Source organism: Melanerpes formicivorus, unplaced genomic scaffold (genome assembly GCF_026170545.1).
Source record: "Melanerpes formicivorus ecotype bairdi unplaced genomic scaffold, bMelFor1.0.p_v2 SCAF_25, whole genome shotgun sequence".
Taxonomy (NCBI): Eukaryota; Metazoa; Chordata; class Aves; order Piciformes; family Picidae; genus Melanerpes; species Melanerpes formicivorus.
This window is the reverse complement of record NW_027142377.1, coordinates 5,599,513-5,619,983: the sequence shown is the minus strand read 5'-3', so window position 1 is coordinate 5,619,983 and position 20,471 is coordinate 5,599,513. Positions and strand designations below refer to the sequence as shown.

At 40.2% G+C, this 20,471-nt stretch overlaps 1 protein-coding gene across 13 annotated transcripts in view; it reads left to right on the top strand.

Moving 5' to 3' along the window:
- Positions 1-20,471, top strand: part of MACROD2 (mono-ADP ribosylhydrolase 2) — a 984,824-nt gene that overhangs the window by 25,893 nt on the left and 938,460 nt on the right. For all 13 annotated transcript variants that reach the window (XM_068153137.1, XM_068153136.1, XM_068153138.1 and 10 more), the window contains exon 3: positions 1,729-1,836. In XM_068153137.1, the coding sequence (XP_068009238.1) occupies positions 1,729-1,836 (108 nt within the window). The remainder of the gene's footprint in view (positions 1-1,728; positions 1,837-20,471) is intronic.

The following is a 20,471-nucleotide window of genomic DNA, read 5'->3' as shown; positions in this document are numbered from 1 at the left end:
CTGGAGCATTTTTTAAAAAAAGAAAACTTACTCCTTGGGAAGGGGCAAAATATCTTTTGCATCCTTTTGCCCCGGGGAGCTTGTGGCTCAAAACTAGGATGAGACTCTGAGGGTGATCTGGAGCCCAATACAGAAATGAAGATCCTGAATACACACAGATATAGGATTACTTTTATGCTTATTACGCATTCATAGTGGAAGTGCATCTTTTGACAAAGGTGGCAGGGGTTCTGCACTGAGCATGTTGAGGGCTGATGCACAGCAGAATGGAGTTGTACCAGTTACTTGGGAGTGACTGAGATAATGATTTCTGATACCAGTCACTTGTCCTGAAGATAGAAATGTAAGAGCTAAAATAAATACTACTTATTTCTGCTTATGGTTGTTTGTCCTGCTGACAGACCTGAGCTAGCATACTCGACGTGGTGGCAAATCACTAGAATTAAGGGTGATGTGAAAACTGAAGTGCCTATTTTGTTGGGACTGCTCCTACCTTCTCACTAAATCTTCCTTTGATTTTTAATTTTTTAAAAATTACAGAAAAAAAGGTTCTGAGGATTGTGAACTGTTTCTCACTTTAGCAATTCAGTTCTATATTTGGTGGATATATCAACTCAAGCTTCTGGCTTGTGTCAGAGAGAATTAGTTTGATGTTGTTCTTGAATAAAAATCAGTTAAGCACTCATTCTTTCTTCTCCTTAGGTCATTATTAGTTATATGGATGCCAAACAATGCAAGAACAAGATCACAGTATCACAGTATCACTTAGGTTGGAAAGGACCTCGAGGATCATCGAGTCCAACCTACCAACACAGACCCCATGACTAGACCATGGCACCAAGTGCCACGTCCAATCTCCCCTTGAACGCCTCCAGGATTGATGACACAACCACCTCCCTGGGCAACCCGTTCCAATGAGGAATGACTCGCTTGGTGAAGAACTTCCTCCTCACCTTGAGTCTAAACCTCCCCGGGCGCAGCTTGAGACTGTGTCAAGTTAAGCTTTTGGCCCATCTGTGTTGGTAGAAATGTTTAAGGTGACTGAACAGCTCTGTAGAGTATGGTGTAAATGAAGTGAAATGCTGATGCAAGAATCAAGAGGTCACCAGAGTAAGGGACCTGTTAGAACATTGTTTAGTAACAAATCTTTTGAAAGCTTATGTATGTTGTGTCCTCACTTGCCTCACCCCTGCTTCTGGTTGAGTGGTTTAAGGTGGCAAAGCTTGAAGTTTTAAATTTTCTGGTGTTTTGGAGAACTTATTGTTCTTTTTTGTTATTACCTGCTGCCAGGGCTAGTTTTGAGCCTATTGGCAAACGTTGTGTTCTTGTACATGTTTGGAATAAATCTGGTTTGGGTAAGTTATTGCTTCAAGAGGAGAATTATAACTAATTCTTCATTTTTTGTAATTTGTACCCTTGCACTTACCAAGGGAGGTTATCTGATGGATCTAACTCCAAGAAAAAAACCACAAAAACAACAACCCACACTTTTTGGTTTTTAATCAAATGATATGTGGTCAAGGAATCAGTGCTTGTATTTGAAACCAAATGAAAACAAGTGGTGTGATTTTTAGGGAGCTGTCGTTATCTCTGTGAGTTACTGGTGCCCTCTCCAGGTGAAACTGAAGGATGCTGCAATAGTGTAATTGGAACTACTGATACCTGCTCTGGACTTGTCATCTCGGACCCACCTTTGTAATCGTGTGTTCCTGCTTTCTTGGCCTGTAGGTGAAAATACTAAAGAAGATCTGCAAGGGAAGAAGAGTCTGAGTGACAAAGTTTCTCTCTACAGAGGCGACATTACACTGCTTGAGGTTGATGCCATTGTGAATGCTGGTAGGTGCTTACATGTTTTACATTGTGTCTTGAAAATCTTTCATAGTGCCACCTGGCAAGTTTGAACTTTGAAAAGTTGTATGAAATTGGTATGTCCTTCGGAAATCTCTTCTAAACTATGCATTTTTTCCTAGTTTTTCTACGTTGCATCTATGCATTTGGTGTGCCATTACTGTGACAAGGATTATTGTGAAAGTTTAATAGCATGGTCACCAAGACTGAAATAGTGATATTACATCCATCATTTGACTTGATTTGAGTATCTGAAACTTTACACTTGATATTGTGGGAGGGAGAATTTTGATCATAAACTACTGCACTATATTCCAGTTTGTATCAAGTAAGCCATTTGTGGGATAGGTTATGTTGAAAACCTTAACAATAAGTTGATAGGGAAAACTTAATTTCTGTTTCATGTATTTGGAATGTGATGATTATCTTGAAATATTTTGTCATAACTTGGAGAGTTCTTCTTATCTAGCACCTGAGTGTCTGTGTGTGCAACTGAAGTTAAGAACTGTATATAGCTTCTGACAGCAGCCTATGTGATTAATTTTGTTGTGCTTTAGGCTACAATGAATGAATTTGGGCTGTTTGGAAAGAACTGTGGAAAGGTATTTCCCTCCATGCATACCCCAGCCAAATCTTGCTTGTTGTCCCAACCTCCCCTCTGCCACCCCTCAAAAAATAGTTTGTGTCCTGAGGCTGGAGATTTTCACCTTAATATTTGGCTGATGTTGTCCCTAGTTTTCTAGGTGTATTGATTCATTTTCAAGAACAAATTTTTGCTGATGCTCATGTATTAGATGGAAATGTACTGCAGTATCTTCTGTGGTAGAATAAAGGTTGCATTGGTCAAAATTGATTTGTTTGACAGAGGCTGTGTGGAGATACTGCCTTGTGTCTGTAGATAGTACAGAGATGTTTGCTCATGCAGTCTAGAAGTTAGTAAACAGACTCTGTTGAACTGATGTTGTGTTCTGCATGACTTGGTGCTTGACAGTGAAGATGGTGGGTTTTGTAAAGTATATGCCCTTTTTGCACTCTGAAGTAATGTGGATGGTACTGCTGTGCAAAAGTATGTATTCATCTTCTACTTTGGCCTACAAAAGCCTTTCAGATATACAGACAGGGATGCTGCTGTATTGTTTATAGCATGATTTTCTCCTCGATGTGCTGATCAGGCTTCTGAAGCTTTAATCTTAAATTTGGTAACTCTTCATTCAGAGTTTTGTTTCCAGTAGTGTTCTCGCTGACTTCCTTACCTTATTGCTCCAGAGTAAGTCAATATTAGCCTATTTCTCTTGATTTATATTCAGATTCTTTTTGTTCATAGGCCTCCCTTGAATTACAGGCTGGATCTAGTTGCAGATTAGCTTTAGAATGTGAGTACTTCTGATTTTTCAAGGGATTTTCTCTTTCTTTTGAGGTGTCCAAATTCCATGCTACAGATGATGCTATCTGCCTGTAAACTTGCCTGCCATCCTGATAAGAAATGCACTTATCTGCTAAAAATAAGAAATAGAACCAATTAAAATCAACACACACTACTATGTAATTCTAAGGAAGGGAGTAAAGACCACTCAGAGTGACAGGTTGAAATAACTGAGGTTGAAAGACTGAAAGAGAGACATAAGACTCTTTAAGTACCTAGAAGGCTTTTATCAGGAAGAAGGAAGTTGTTTCTACTGAAGTCTTCTGTGAGTTGAAGACGAGTTGATTTGGGGCTTTGAGAAACTCAGGTTAGATGTTGAAAAACTACTTACTGGAAGGGACAGATATATTGTATTATATTGAGCTGCTGTGTAGCATCACTTGTGTCAGGACATTGGTACCGGCAGGTTTCTGAGGTGGTCTTTTATAGTTCCTACAATGCATAATGTATTAATTATGAGTTGTTAATATGCTTAAACTACTAATTTATAGTTACCTTAAAATCAAACGTTCTTTATCACAGCTGTAATTAGAATTTAAGTGTAAGTCTGTGATTTGCTCATGGCTTCAGTGTTACCTTTGAAGTTAAAGTTGAACCATTAGTTAAAGTTTTTTTAACTAGTTGTGGATAGTAGTTGGGAAGCTAAACGAGGAGGAGGATGTTTTGGTTGAAGAATCCGTATTATGCAGAAAAACCCAAGCTACTGCACTGAGATTTTTGCAACAGCTCTTGGATGGAATCTAAAAACATGTTTCTGCACTCAATGGAGCTCTTTGTGAAAGCACCATGGTTTTCTCCTTCTGCAAGATGCAGCCACAGTATTAGCTTCTGTGTGTAAGTTGAAGAAAACGCAGCCTGTCAAAGATAGACTTTTTAGTGATAAATCTGTGCACACTCTTTTTATACTTAAAGCTTCTTGGCTACCTTGAATGTTAACAACTAAGGCTCACATAACCATGGCTTGCAGGAGGAAAGGAGGAGACCTGACTTTTTTTTTTCCTCTCTGCATTTAGGAAGTTCATTAACTCTCATGTAATAAATTGTTAAACATACAGCAAGTCAGATCTGAAATAGAGCCGCAGGAAGGTACGGTTTAAATGCTTTCATTTACTTTGACTTATGCAAACAGCAAAATAGACCTTAAGGGAACAGTATGGCAAATTGATGTCAATTCCATACACCTGTAAAAGTGTTATCCTTCCAGAATGGTTCCCTAAACTTCTTTGCTACTGGCTGTGTTGCAGGTAAGTATTAGTTTAACTTGATATTTTGCCTAAAGGGTCGTGTTATCTTAATTTCTTTCCTTTTTATGTTTTTTAAAGGAGTCAAGATGGGTATAAAAATCTTGGTTTTATTTCTGTATTCCTTTTGCTTCAGAGTATTACACTCTGAGAATATGAACATGCTCTCCTTGAGGTGTGTACTTACTGCATAATCTATAAGCGGTCTCTTTAACAAATCAAATATTCTTGGATGTCCCTTCATACTGAAAAAGTGCTTCAAGCACCTGAAAGCCAAATAACCACAATTAGCCGACTTCCAAATAACTCATGGGAATTCAGCTTGGGGGGTTGTGTTTGTTTAGAGCAGGGAGAGGGGGGTAAATCGGTCCCTGTGCAGCTCTTTCTAGCGCATTTTATTCATACTGCAGGCGTTTCCTGATAGAGAGTGTTTCTGTGGGCCCAATAGGCTACGTAAGAAAAACAGTTTCAGTGAAGACTGGAATGCTGAAACCACCAGAGTGTGTAATACCACCCTGCTGCCCCTCCAGCTCCCTCTACCTTAATGTTTTTGAGCTGCTTTCTCCAAGGTACAATGCAGCTTTAGGGAGCAAGTCTTTTTGCTGGCAGGTAATGTATGTTCTGAGTTGTGACTTTAGAAAACTGTATTTTTCTGAGTCTGCTTGCCTGCTGCCTCTGCTGATTTTAAGTCTGGATGGTAGGACTTATTACAAGGGTTTGGAGTGATAGGAGGGTAGATTTAGACTGGATATTAGGAAGAAGTTCTTTACAGTGAGGGTGGTGAGACACTGGAAGAGGTTGCCCAGGGAGGTTGTGGATATCCCCTCCCTGGAGGTGTTGAGGCCAGGTTAGATGAGGCCTCGGGCAATCTGGTCTGGTGGAATGTGTCTCTGCCCATAGCAGGGGAGTTGCAACTGGATGATCTTTGGGCTGGCTTCCAACCCAAACCAATGGTCTAATGGTTTAGGAGTGTCTGATGTGGTAATGCTAGTCCTGACTGAATTTTTCAGGGCTTACTGGAAGAAAAAAAGGATTAATCCGCCAATCATGGAGCTCACTTTTAGACTTGAATTATGTTGTTTTTATAGACTAGCCAACCCCAAGTACAGAAATAAGTGTCAAAAGCCTCAGTAAGGTTTGAAAAACAAATTGTATGATTCTTATAGTATCAACTAAGCAGTAAATAATCAATTTCCTTTGTTTTTACTAAATGCAGCAGAAAAATCTGCTTGTATTTATATCATATGCAGTAACTCTTAAATCTGAAGCAGATAAAGGTCTTGTATTTTTGGGATGTATGTGGTATGCATGTCTCTGTACTTCATAGAGCTTAAGTAGCAGATCACCACCATTGACCTCAGGTATTTTACTTCATATCTGTTAATAAACTTCACAGGATGTATTCTAAGATAAGAAGGTGCCAACCAATGTGCTTGTGAGTGGGTTTTTACTAGCAGCAAGATGAAGGGCAAATTGCTTTTCAGGAGAAGAAAGGACTACTCTTATTTTTATTTGATTGGGGGAAATAGGAGGACTTGTGGAACACTAGAAATGTTATTTTGTATGTTTGGCAAATTCTTGGACATTTGTACAAAAGCAGGATAGTGAGAACAGAAACCTTTAATGTACAGGAAAAAGGAAGGTGATTGGCTGTGCTGAAGCAGGTGTTTCTGGTAGTAAATCCAGTAGTGCTGCTTCTAAATTAGCCATGTTTTCCTTAGGAGAAAACAAATGGGCAGTAAAATCTAACTTGGATAAGTAGTGAAAATACTTGGTGAAGGAAATAAGTAAACAATTAATTTTTTTAACTGCTTTCTGATGCTGGATTTGCATTACTGAACCTCATACTGTTCAAGAAGGTATTTCTTCTACAGGAAACCATCTTCACAGCTACAGTGAGTAACTTCATCTGGGGATGCTGATCTGGCAGATGTATGCTGCACAGGTTTCTTAGCTTCCTTACACGCTGTGCAGGGCCACCTGAGTGAAGGTATGCAGAGGGAAAGACCTCTCAACAGCTTTAAGGGAAAAGAGTGTTCTCAAAGAGTGCATTCTATTTGCTGTACCTCCATGTCCTCGTACTAGAAGCACGTAGAATTGGAAAAGGTTCGGCTTTGAATATGTAGGACTTGACTTAGAGGATGAAATTGCTGGGTTTATATGATATTTCAAATATTATTTTATATTATATTTCCATAATGAACTATACCATTCTTCCCTTCAGCTTCTGACTTCACAACTGTTTTTAAGCATGTTAGGGCAACAGCAGTATCTTTCTCCAATTTTCTTAACAGGAGGTAGCATCAGATTTTCTTCTGGACTACTGTTTTCCTGACTTTGACCTTGAAGTATAATCTGTTTAATATTATGAGGCATCCCATTTTTCTCAAGTCCAGAATTACACTTCAAGGTAGATGTACTATGTGTTGAAACTGGGAACTGAATATATTATCTGTGAATTACACTTAAATGAGTGTGTAAGTATAGATAGTGGCTGAACTATGCCTTTCCACATAAACAGCTTGTTAATGTGCAATCAGTGGCTGCAGTTGCCTTGAACTTGGTGCTTAATGAACAGGTGGGGAAAAAGGATGGATTCTAATCTGGAACAGATATGACATAAGGCAATTTCACTGATTGCTAATCCATTTCGTTTGGCAACTTAATTTGTCACACGAAATTTTCATCTTGTAGCTTCTGAAGTAGAAATTGCTTCACAAATGGCCTGAATATTAGGAGGGTATTTTAGGCAGTTGCTGGACCTGAAACAGTGTTGAGTGTATACTTACTCTGCCCTTTTTTATTTCACAGTGTCCAGTAGTTCTTACTCTGGAGCTTATTTAATTTTTCTCTTCAGATCTGCATTCATTATAAAAATAATTCCCTTAACATAAATGTTCTTTCTGTTGAAAGTGGAATCAACAAAACACAAAATCTGTCCTTAAGGTGCTGATAGGATTTTAAATGATTTATTTTATTATTTTGTCATGAAATGTTTGTATTTATTAATGTTGTCTTTGGTGGGGTTTCGGGTTTGTTGGGTGTTGTTGCAACTGACCTAAACACAAGTGGCTATTACTTACACAGGGAGCTGCTTAATGAGTTTGTCTACTAGCGTGTTTTGTAAGTGTTTTAAATGCTTTATCTGCAGTGCACAGGTAGGGAAACTGACAACTTGTATTGAAATCTCTTGCATGGAGTCATCTGGCATCTTGGTAACTTATGCTGTTAAAATTTCCTCTAGGAATAAACCAAATAATGCTAACAAATTGCTAATTTGGTTTTCATCTTCAGTGTGAGCAGACTGTGGTGTTAATCTAAGGTTTCTGAAGTCAGCTTATGGTTGGTGCAGTTATGCTTGTGTGCAAATCCCTAGACTACTTTATATATAGTGCTTACTTACTCATAAGTGTTAATAGTGGGGGGCATGGGTCATTATCAGTCATGATGTCTGTGAGTGAGTTTATTACTGCTTTCTGTGGAAAATACTAAGTGCAGCTGGTGAGCAGGAGGCATGGTTAAACTTGCCCTCTGCTTCAGGTCTATTCACTCGAGTTCTTCCATTTAGTGTTATAGTCATTTGGATAAAAGCTAAACATCTGTCAAGTGACAGGGATCAAGAGAATGAAACCTATGAGAAGTGCACCTACAGGTGCAGTTCAATTTAAGTGGATTACTTTGGCTGCTGTTTCAGTCAAACACCATTCGCTCTAAGGATGTGGCAAAAGCTTAAGACTGCGGAGACGAACTCAGAGTTGTACTGCAGCAAGGATGGTTGCAACATACTTTGAAAAGATCACAGTTGTAATTAATGTAACTCAAAACTTCAGAACAACAAAAGATAGGTGTGGCAGTGCTTCAGACACATGGCAAAAATGAACTTCTTTTTTTTGCTTTGTGGTGCTTTGGGAAGGGGAAATGAATTGTGGTGAAATGTTTTCAGTGTTCTAGTATACTCTACCAGTGTACATACAGTTGCATTGCTTACCTGACAGACACAGTTTCTGGCTGGGTCTGTGCCTCAGATGTGGGCCTGGGCATTATCCTACCAAATTGGGTGCTCCTAGGAGCTCAGTCTCAGGTGACGGACCTAAACCTTGCATACTTACAAGGCCTAGGAAGGTGGTGGAGGTGTTGAAAAAGCATGTAGATAAGGCACTATGGCACACGGTTTAATGGTCATTGTGACACTCAGTGGTTTTAGAAGTCTTTAACTGAAGCAATTCTGTGGAAGTTTGCAGGCCAATCAGCTTGTCGTGTAGCCAGCTACTGCAGACAGGTAGGCAATTCATGTTAACAAGCAATGGGGTGTGAGCTCTCAATGGTTTACTGAGAAGTTGTCATAAAAAGCAGTAGAGAAGAAATACTTCTATTGTAACAATGCACTCAGAAGGTTCCTTTAACAGATTGTGGTCTGAGACACTGGACATGCAGCAAGTTGAGGTTCGGAGCAATACTAGTTGACTTTGCATGATGGTAAAATAAGATGAAGGTGCAGAATCCAAGTATCTAATAGCTAAATATCTAGAACAGGTTTAACTGAAATGGTAGATGCACCATCACTGGGAGTGTTCTAGGTCAGGTTGAAGGGGACTTCACAGCCTGATGTAGTCAAGGCTGTGAACTCTGCTTTGACTGTGGTGAGGGCGTTGAACTAGATGATCTTTTAAGTGCCCCTTCCAATCCAAAACACTTTGTGATTCTGTGAAATACCCTGGACCAAACAAAGATAGATGGGCAGCTATCCCCTCTGACTGGATTCAGCATAATCTGTTAGTATTCTGAGAATCCAATATAAAATGGGTGAAGCAGACATTTTAGTAGCCCTATCAAACCCAGTGGGTTTTGATGGATTTCTTTAACAACCTGGTCTCCATCAGTGTGGATGCTTCAGGCCGCTGTCTGTTTCAAGTATGTTCTCTTTATTTCTTTGTGCATCCATTGTTGAACCCATTTATTGGTTTTGATTACTTCTGTATTCCCTGGAGCAATAATTATCTGTATAAACCATCTGTTGCTGATATTTTTGTCCATAAGAAATCCAAATATAAACTGGTTAGGAGCTTAATGAAAACAAAACGCTTCAAGTAACTTTGATACTTTGTGGAGAAAGAATGGGCAGGAGTACAGGACATTACTTGTACCATTTGTGACTTGTCCTGTTTTAGAAGTAACTTGTGTTGTGGTGTTTGTGTTTTCATTTGATCTTTTGGCTTCTCAGGTTTGTGCTTTGCTACTCCAACAAACACATTTTACCACCCCTAAAAGCAGGGAACGTCTGTGTTGCAAGCAGGGCAGACAGAGCTTTGCGAGCTCTGCAGGAGATCCAGGTTTCTAGTAGTTGCTAGTAATTAAAAGGAGTAGTAACAGGCTGTGAAATGTCAGGCCTTTCACGGTATCACCTCTCTTTTGGTTTTTCTGTTCCCTGACACTGCTGACACTGCTTGATTTTTATCCTTCCCAGTTTGAGGGGATGGTAACTTAAAATCTTTTCTCCTCTTAGTAGAACTTCATTATTCCAGGACTGTAGCATGGATATTACTAGCTATCAGAATAATGTGATCCTGGATCCTTCATGTCGTGGTTACCTTGGATGGTTTTCAGGGTGCCCTTTTCTAGGGAAAACCAGCAACGTACATGTAAAACACCTGCAAAGCTGGAGTTCTTGTAAGGCTTTAGCTTTCTGCAGTTTTGCAGCGAGATGATTGAGCTGCAATTCATACTTTGTGACAGCAGGTGGCAGTAGTGCCGCTTTTATGGGGAAAGCGCTTTTCACCTCCATACCTTCGTTTTCCTGGACATAAAATCAGTAATGAGTTAAGCAGAGGAAACAGAAGGCATGTATTCCAGGGCTGCCTGTTGGATAGACCATCAATACGGCTCATACTTATTAAATGTCTACTCTATTTCATTGCATGTGCCTAGTGTGTGTTTGAAATAGGAGAGAGACCTGCTTTGGAAGAACTGTAAGCATCTCCTTACCTTGTAGAAGACAAAAGTTAGGAAGGACCTTGCTGTTGGCCTGTCTTATCCTACGTTTGACAGTGCAGCTGTCATCTTGAATACACTGATGGAACAGTGTAGTGTAAGAAACTACTGAAGGTCGTCTTGAACAATTATGTCTAGTTTCATAATATTAAATCCACCTTTAATCAGGACTTGTAGGGGATTATCCAAAGGATTGTGGGTTTTAAACACCAGTAGTTGCAGCAGTGTGTTCTCAGTCACCACAGAGATGCAACATGCTGCTTTTTGAAGCTTTTGCATTAAAAAACAAACAAACAAAACCACCCCAGTCAAACTCCTAGTGATTGCAAAGAGAGACTAAAAGCAGGACTTCAAAAGAAGTCTTCTCACTGCCATACCAACAAAATCTTGGCAGTGGGTCTTCAGCTGATAGGCTGAGATTATCTGAGTAGTGGTACTGTTGCTCCCTCATACTTTTGTCTGGATGTTTTGCTGTTTGTAATTCTAAAGACGCTGAGATGGACTGGATTGTTCAGGGTTTGTACAGATACTAGCTCAACATGAGCTCAGTCAGTAAGGCTAGCATGGCAATTAGTATTTCTGTGTAACGTAATCCCTTTAAGACACGCAATTAAGTATTGAATAGGGGAAGATCTACTTTGATTGGAGAAAGTAAGCTTTAGGCTGATCTCATCTAACTTACTAGATGCAGAAAAAAGGATACTTGCTTGCCAAAATGGTAATGAGAGTTTGTGTTCAAAAATGTTGTGTAGCAGTCTGGCCAACCCCCTCCATCTTTTCTTCTTTCTCCTTTGGCAGGAGGCATTCCACCCTTTGTTACGAGTTCAGATTTGCTTTGTGGTTTCCCATTTGTTGCAGATTTTGGGAGAGCTTTTCAGAAATGTTAGTCACTTGAAATACAGTTTCAATTACTTGTTACATAAATAATTGTGGACTGTGAAATGCAATTTGGTTTTGTTTTGACCTCTGGCTGTTAGAAGAGGACTTTCTGACAAAAGGAAAACATTTCTCTTGCAAAACCAGAAGTTGCTTTCTTTGGAATTCAGAATGTTTCATGCTTAGGAATTAGTGTTAAGGGTACAGCTTGGTTTAAAAAAACCTGGACTCCAAACAGCTTTGTGTGACCCACTGGCACCATCATAAAAATTAGCCATGGCAGCTAAATATACATCAAAGCACAGTGGATGCTTGAGAAAGCAGTGTTTGCTTGTTAATCCAAGCACAATGGCAAGTGCTGTTTGCATCATGTGCAAGTAATAGACACTTGTGTGTTTATATGCCCCTGTTCAGAGCTGCTTCTGAAGCACGCTGTGTTTGGAGGTATGTGGGAATTGTTTTAATTACAGCAATGAGGATGCTGCAGAGCCCTGTGCTTTCTTCACAACAGTGGGGCGACGGGTTACCGTTGCTCTTGCGCATCTCTGATTCACCCAGAGGCGACAAGAACGTTCAAGGTTCATCTTAGTATCTCTTGCCTGTACTGTTACTTGCACCATGTGCTCGAATGGCCGACGAATGGATGGTGCTGTTCCTTCCTTTTTGGGGTACTCTGCCCTGAATTCTGGTCCCCTGGCTACGGAGGAACTATTCAGAGCTTTGCAACTTCTCTCCCGAGCTGTGCTGGAGGGCAGACAGTCTCATAAAGAAGAGATTACTTGGCTCTTGGAGGAGCTGTGTTGTAATGGCCCTTGTTCTCAGATGGTTTCAGCAGTGATGCCTTGAAGCCTGGGGCTTTTATTGCCTATTGTATTTGAGTAGTTGAAATTTGTGGAGAAACACTGATTCAGGAAACTTTTTAGGACTGCTGCTCCTTCTCTTTTGTCCTGTGCGTATCTATGCTGCAGTAGCTTTAATCTGCTGTACATGAATCACTTAAGCCTCTGTAGCACCTTCATTTTGTGCTTTAAAGTTGGTTCCTGTAGAGTGGTAAATAGAAATAGTTAATATCTGTATGCCTAGTTGTAGGCTGTCTCAAAAAGATGGTTCTGTTAGCTGTGTTTGATTTGTATTTAGAACATTTTGCATTGCGAATCCACATTAGAAATGCTTTTAAACTTGAAGTGTGAACCATGCTGCTTTTTCAAGAGAAAAAGCACATGTACTGCGTGTCATGTGAAATAGCTTTTTATTGAAGAAAGAGATGATACCCCTCTCAACTCTAGCAAACCGAGTTATAGAGGAACGCAAGTCTTCCCAGTGACATAATATGCTAGGTAATTTTAACTGGCAATCCCTTTCCTTTGCATTTCTAGGAATTTGTGGTGTGTAGAACATTTCAGAGAAACTCTGCTTATTTTCATCCTGATGGTTTCAGTGCACTTGGAAGCGATTCCTCTGAGCAGCACGGTCCAGGTCACTCCTTGTCTACTGAATTCCTGCAAATTGGAGGCCTGATATTAGGCTTTCTGAAATTGAAATCCAATTTTATAAAGACTTCTAGAATAGTCACTTGGTGAAAAATGGTGGATTTCACCTGCAGGGTTTGCTAAACTGTATCAGGGCAAAGTGAAAGAAATCAAAAATTTATGCACAACTTCTCTCTGAGGTTCTGCAACAATGTTCATTTTAGATTGGCAATTAACTTAAAACAACTGAATCTATCCTGGGGGAAGGGCGGACTAGGACACATACAGCAGTTCTTAGTTTCCCTTTGATTCCTTGGATGAAGGCATTTCCAAATGCTGGAGGCCAGATGATTTTTATGCCTTGTGTAATAACAGAGCTTTGCCTACCAGCAGTTCTAACCTTGGACATGACCCAGCTAATTACAGTTTCTTTTTTTTCCACTACTAGATGACAAACACCAACATTTCAGAGAGCTGAGTAATCAACATTAGGCCTGTCATGCCACGGAGACTTCTCTACTCTACACCTCCTTTCTGGCAAAAACGAACCTGCTTAGGAAGCCCAAACTTGGTGTTATGGTAGAACTTGGAGCCCAAAGTCTCTTCATATCGCTCTGTAGTTTCAGAGGCTGCAGCTGTATTTCAGAGTCATCCCTAATGCCAGTATTTGAATTAAAAGACACAGATTTGGATCTAAGTAAATCCCCTGACAGACAGCAGAAGGGGTGTTTTGAAGTGGAGTTTTTCTCTATTAAAACACAGCATAAGGTTTTGGTTCCATAGTTCTTTCTTGGTGCCCATGTCCCAGGGGCTGTTACATATGATACCTGCTCTTCCTTTATGCTGGCATCATCAGACTCAAATCAGGATTTGAGTTAGGAAGGGTATCTTCGGAATCTCTGCTACATTCCTCTTCTCTCTCATCCTTTAGCACTGGCACCCAGTAGAGCATCCTGTGTTGATTGCAGCCTCACTTTCTATCCTTTACACTCGTATACTTGGACAGGAAGATGAGAGGGGAAGCCTTTTCTCCTTAGAAGGGCCTCTCTGATATCAGATGTGGCCTCATGTTGGTGTCTCAAATCATTACTTTCAACCTTGGATTTCAGCAGCCATGGGCATTAGTAGTCAGGGAAGCTGTGCTGATGTGTTTAAACCTACTTTTCCTTATTTTGCCTAGTGATACTCATTCAGGAAAGCTGAGTTTTGTTCTTCTTTCATGTCAGCCTTTCTAGAGATTCAAGGCTGCTCTGCTTTTCCTGGGGCTGAGAGTGAGATGGATGACTCCTTGGTGTCTTTGCTATAGACACCGTGCCTCGGGAGTTTCCCGCAAGCACTGCTGGAGTCACTTCATATTTCATAATCCTCTGCTGACAATTAAGTCAATTTGCTGGTGCAGGCATGATGGAGCTAAGCTAGGACACGTTCCTTTTAGTCAGGATATGGAGTGAAAAGCTCACTCTTCTGTGTTGATGAAATTGAAAACTGAAGTGTATCGCTACCTGTCCCTGGCTTGGAATATGAATAAGATTTATCAGTGGCATTGCCAGCCTTGTAGGACTGCTTACTTGCGAATTTATTGTCCTTGTTTGTTTGCTTGTTTTAAGGGGAGGAGCAGTCAAGGCAATCTGTGTGGAGTTTGGTGCAGAAGGTGCTGAAGCATCGCTCCTCAGCAAGAAGGAGTCCAGCTGTGAGCTAGGGAGCCTGGAGCTCTAGTTAAGGACCTGTGGGTGTGGGGGAAGGACATGGCTTCAAGAAAAGGGACAGACGCTTCAGCTCTTGGCAAACTAAGTAGCCTCTCTTGCCCAGTGTGGTCTCTACTTTGTTCAAGGGATTGCCTTTTAATTCTTTGGACAAATGTAACGCTCTTTCTGCTACAAAACCAGCTTTTTCTTTTCCCCACCCCCTTTTTTGGGGGGGGAGGGGGCAAGGCAGTGGAAGTGGTGGTGTTTTTGAGCGTGAAACATCATCTTACATACTCATGCTAAATGTGTAACTTGGTTAATATTGTCCTTGTTCTATGTTGGGTCTAATCTTTCTTCAGTCCTGACGTGAATACAGTACTGCATGTTTGGAGTTAGCCTGGTGGTGAAGTGGAGGATGCTTGAACATTAAGAAGTGGAAATTTGGATGTTTTCTGGTTGTGAAACCAGTTTGTGAACTGGGTTACTTTTTTTCTTCTTTCCTTGGGGTTGTAATGTTTTCTTAGACATAGCATTCTTTTAGTTGAGGTTTATTCACTTTGAGCACAGTATTTCTCATTGTGACTTGTGTATTTGCACTCTCTGTGTGTTTAATTTTGATCTTGAGCTGCATTTTTAAGTGTTGTTTTCTAGACTGTGTACCATCAGCATTGCAGAAATATGGAAGATAAAACATTTTGGTATCAATTATGCAGGATTTAAGTTATGCTCCTGCAGTATGCCTCTTATGAATGCATATAATGAATCTATGAAGCAGGTAAGAAAATGTGCATATAAACTGGGAATAAAATCAGTTGCCGAACAGCCCTGGGCCTTTAATTCAACTTCTGTGCCAACTAGTTCAGGTATCCCACAGTGGGCTAATTCCTAGCAAGACTGAGGTAAATACATGAATGTAACTTCAGTGGCACCCACATGAAAGTAGTATTTATATTCTACAGAGGTTTCTTTCAGTTGTATAATCTTCCAAATGCCTTTTTGTCTGTTTCTGTGGAGTATCATAATTGAACTGCCTGCCACGCAACATGCATGCATGTGTGAAGATTGGTGATGGGAAAAGGGAATGGAAAGCTTGGTTTTGTTTGAAAATACTGTTGTCTTGAAGTTTTGTACTGCTGCAACTCATGGCTCACTTACTTCTGGTCTGAAAATCTTCCTGGAAGAAGCTGATGTGTTCGTAGGTGTAGGATTTCCAGTCTTAAGTTAGGTGAACTATTTCAGCTCAAGAATTGCAAGTCTGAGTCGTGTAATTCTAAAGCCACTTGCTTCTACTTTGTCCAAAACGTTTACTTTTGAGATGAGTCTTTCTGGTACTAACACATTATTCTTCTGTTACTTATTGCCATTACATATAATAGCTTGCAAGTTTTATGGAACTGTTGGATAGGTTGGAGTTCAAGCCTTCAACCTGGAGAAAGCTGCACAAGTTCTCAAATTCCAGTGCAGACAGTCACGTTCACTTTGGAAGGATTGTTCAGACACAATTTAATGATATATACAAGTCTTGAAAAATTATGGTGTTAAAGGGTTATTTCTCATTGAAGTGTTTTCCCCAGTATTTAATAAAAAGGCAGTAATTTTTGTTCTCTTTGAAAGCTGCTCTCTAATCACTGTAGTTCATTATTTCAGCTTCAAAGTGTAGCCTGTACAGAGAGGCAATGAGGTGTATCCACATCTAGAAATTAAGCAATAATCATGTAGTTTGGTGTTTCAACAGGCTTTGTTCATTAGTTAAGTACAGTGATCCATTGTAAGTACTTGCTGTGGTCATGATGTTCTTAACAGTCTGAAACTTAAACTCTCCAGATTCCCCCCCTCCCTATTGTTTTAAATTCTGACTGAAACAGTACTACCAAGTATACCAAATGCAGTTCCACATGTCTTAGTGTAATGGTAGTTGTTCTTCAGATGCTTCTGGGAAGAGTATCAGAAATTGCACATGTGATGTGTGCATACACATGTATTTGGGTTTAGACTGGTCAGTAATTCATGCTTGCACTAAAAGGAACAGCTGTACATACCACAGAATGATTGGGAAAAGTTCTTTAAATTAAATTACTTGAAAACATTGAAACAAGGAGAAAGGAAGATAGAGAGAATGAGGGAAGTGGGGAAGAGAGGAAAAATAAACCAAGTACTGCAAATTCATGGTAGAAAGAAATTGGCACTCAAATACAGGCAGGTGCCTGCAGAAGAAATTTAGTGATTTGATGGGCTTGAATCTTGCAACTCCACGGACCCAACTCTTAATGATTAAGACAATGCCTACAGATTGTGAAGTTTGATCTACCTTTCACCTAGTCTTATTGACATGGATGCTTTTAATTGATGACATGACAAGGCCATGTGTTTAGATGTGCTGAAGATGTAAGTGGGGAGAGGGTCACTTGGCCAGGGTGTTGTGGGTTGAGGTTGTGACTTCACAGAAATTTGGAAGCTGGTCACCAATAAAAAATAACACTACTCTGAATGATCTGTCTGTGTGCTTGAAGTCTTCCCCTGGAAACTGTCAACTCTAGACTGTCCTGGGCAAGTGCATGAAAATACAGATGTTGGGTGAAATGTCTTTCATCTGCCCAACCTTAGTAAAGCCTTTTAGCTTATGACTCTATATAAATAGATTTTGTTACTAGTGTGTGCAAAGTAGTTGTGAAATGCTTATATATGGGGTAGGAATGAGAGAAGCAGACAGTGTTTGTAGCTCTTGGTGTTGCAAACTGTTTGAGTAACTAATCTCTATTTTTGAAGCTAAACCACCTGTGAAACTGCTGGCTTTCAGTTAGGTTTTTCAATGCAGACTGTGCTTGCAACATAAAAACTGTGCAAGAAGATGTAATGAGGTCTAAGGATATCTTGAATCTGGAAGCTTTATGGAGGAGTTATCATGATGTGGTCCTGCCACAGCTGTCTGCTGCACATAGATTTTCAGCCAGTAAGACAAAGTGCAAAGCCATAGCTCATGAATGATAAACTATGGATGTTTAAAGCTCATCCAAAGCCATGCCCAGCTGTATGACCACAGTTACCTTCACATTATGCAAAGAACAAAAGGTCAGTGATCCCAGACCAATGATGGTCTATCCTCTGCCTCCTAACAGGAATCAAATGGTTTATAAATAGAGCTCAAATCACTGCTCTTTAGGCTGTGTGTTTTTTGTTGGTGTTTGGTTTTGGGGTGGTGTGGTGTTATTGGTTTGTTTTGGGTTTTTTTTTGGTGGGTGTGGGTTTTTTGTTGGTGTTTTTTGGGGGTAGGTGAGCCTAGCCCTGAATTTATTTAGCTTTTCTTGAGGAGACTTCAGGTCGCTAGAGTGTGCTGCAAGCCTAGCCCTGTGCGTGGCCTGAGCTGGCTGGGAGTTCGCCCCAGTGCTTTCGCTGCCGCTGGGCAACCGGGAATTTTTCATCATGTTGCGTTGCTGTCGCCTGGGCAACTTGAGAGAATTCCCCTGCTATTCTTTTTGTGTTACACCCTGTTTCCTTGCCAATGAATGACCTGGTGGCTTGTTAGCCTGGTACCTGGGTGTCCCAGGAGAGCGTGGTGTCGTTAAGTATTACAACGTCCCTACGGCTGCCTTTCTTTTGCCGAATACAGAGCCTGTGTGAGATTGCCACGCTGATGGTTTATAAAGAGTTGATATCAACAGCATTAATTAAAGCCTTTACAAGCACTCTGTAGTAATGTTTATGGAGTTGGGCTTTTGAGCTTTGTGGTGGTGAGTGTGGGGAAGAAAATGCAGACCTGCTGCATAGGGCTGTATGTGGAAGAAAGCACGCTGTGTGTAGAGTGCTTGGAAATATACTCACCTCTTCTATCAAAGTCTTAGTTCTGCTTTCCTAGAATAAAGTGGTCTATTTTCCATGTTCCTGCAAGTTACTTTTTGATAGAGATGCACCAATTGAAAGTAGTAATTTGTTAAAATACTCAGTGCTTTTCTGCTTGGTTAGGAAAACTTTGTATGGCTAAATTCTTTTCATGTTTTTGGTGAAAGCTGAAGCAGCTTGGATGTCTAGCTTGAGGACAAATCCCAAAACTGGAGAAATGTAATTAAAAGTTTGGGGTTTTTTTATTACTTCTGCTGTCCTGTCTTATTTTAATTAAGTTTATTCTCTGATGAAAATTTCACTCTGAAATATAGTGGGGAATCTATAATATCTTCTTTTCTTCTTGGATGAAGATCACGGTTGACAATTCTCCTCTGAGGGCATACTGTGAGTTTCTGCCATGATAGCAAATGCTCAGCTGTGCAGGGAGCAGTCTTCACAGGGACAGGGCTGAAGTTGTGGGGCTTCATACAGAAATGAAGGACAATTGCCTTCTCTCTGAAGTGTGAGATTAACTTGTTTTCCATGTAAGTAAATGTGTGTTTTGGAAGGGCTCACTTCCTGAAACCAGAAAGTTTCTTCTGCTAAGAAAAAGCTCCTGTGTGTATACCTTTCTTTGTCTATACCTTTTGCAAAGAATGAAACGATAAACTTCGTTTGTTGCTTAATGTTCTACTGGAAGGCAAACTAATATAAGGACAAAGTCTATCTGAGCACTCCTCTATACACAGTAGAATTACACACAGCTGCAAGGGCTGTTGCATGCTCCAGTATTAATCTCATAACTCATTCTGTGTAGCAGACAGCCCGTCTTGTGCAATTTAACAGAAAACTGTGGGAAGTAGGAGTGTGGATTAGGACAGCTGGGAAAGAATATTCTGCTGAAGGGTTGCCCTTCCTGCTCTCTGGTAATTTTGACTTCATGCTAAAACAGGTTCTCCAGCTATTTTCTGTCTCCGTTGAGCATGCGGATGAAGTGTCCAAATCAAACTGGCAGGATCTTTAAGTGGGGTTAGTGTTTTATGGCAACGTGATAACATTGTTTAATCTGGAAGTAGTTACAGTGGCTAATATGTCTGGAATTTGTGCCAGATGGTCATTTTCTTGTCTAGAATGATACAAGCTAAACCTGAAATAAAAAGACCAACCCAACCCTACAAACAAGTCTAGCAGCTTCACTGCTCATACACTACGTGGAGCTACTTTGTCCACTGTCTTTAATGGAACGTAATAAACGTAGGTTTGGCACATGAACTTCAGAAAGGAAAAAGCACGCTTTCAGGACAGTGAGGGATTTGCTTCATTAATGTGAGAAATAGTATTTATTATTATTTTTCTGCTATAGGTTAAGGCTGTAAATTTTCTTGGAAAGCTAGCAAATGGAACGTGCCTATGAAGAGATTAAAGTAATTATACTGCAATGCTCCACTAGCAACAGAGAGCAGTCTGGGATAAAATTATTTGGAGAGATGCCAAAGCTAAGTTTGGTTCCATTTTAAGCTAAAACTAATTAAAGTTGTCAGGTCTTATAGTGGTCAAAGGTTGCCTAGCTGCTACTTGAAAGAAATGAATCCTTTTTCTCAATCAGTAAAGCTAACAGCTGTATGTTTGCATCTGTCTTCATAGTAAAAAGAGCTTCAAGAACCTTCCAGTTCACCTATGTGTATGTCTGTTTCAGCATGTCAGGTTGTATATTCTGTCCATAATATGGTCTTACCAGTCTCACCAGCTCCTTTAGCCTTTGGCTATACCTGCCATCTTCTTTGTGACATTATTTCTTTTGGGGAGGGGGGATTCTTACGAAGAGACTTCGCTGGGAGCTTTTAGACTTTGAGAAAAGCTGTCTTGGGTCTTCTATGTATTTAAAACAGCTGCAGGTTCAGAAGAGCAAGTATGGGCTCCTAGAGTGTGAAGTCTGAGGGAATATTAAATTCTTCTAACATATAATTGATTTTTATTTCTTTTTCTTCCCCCAAAAAGTCATATGCTGAACATGAATTTGGCAATTGATCGAATGAGTTGTGAGCTTTGCAGTTAGAAGTGGTATATAGCCATCCTGAAAATGTGGGGATTGTTTTATATAATGCTAAATGTATCCCTCTCT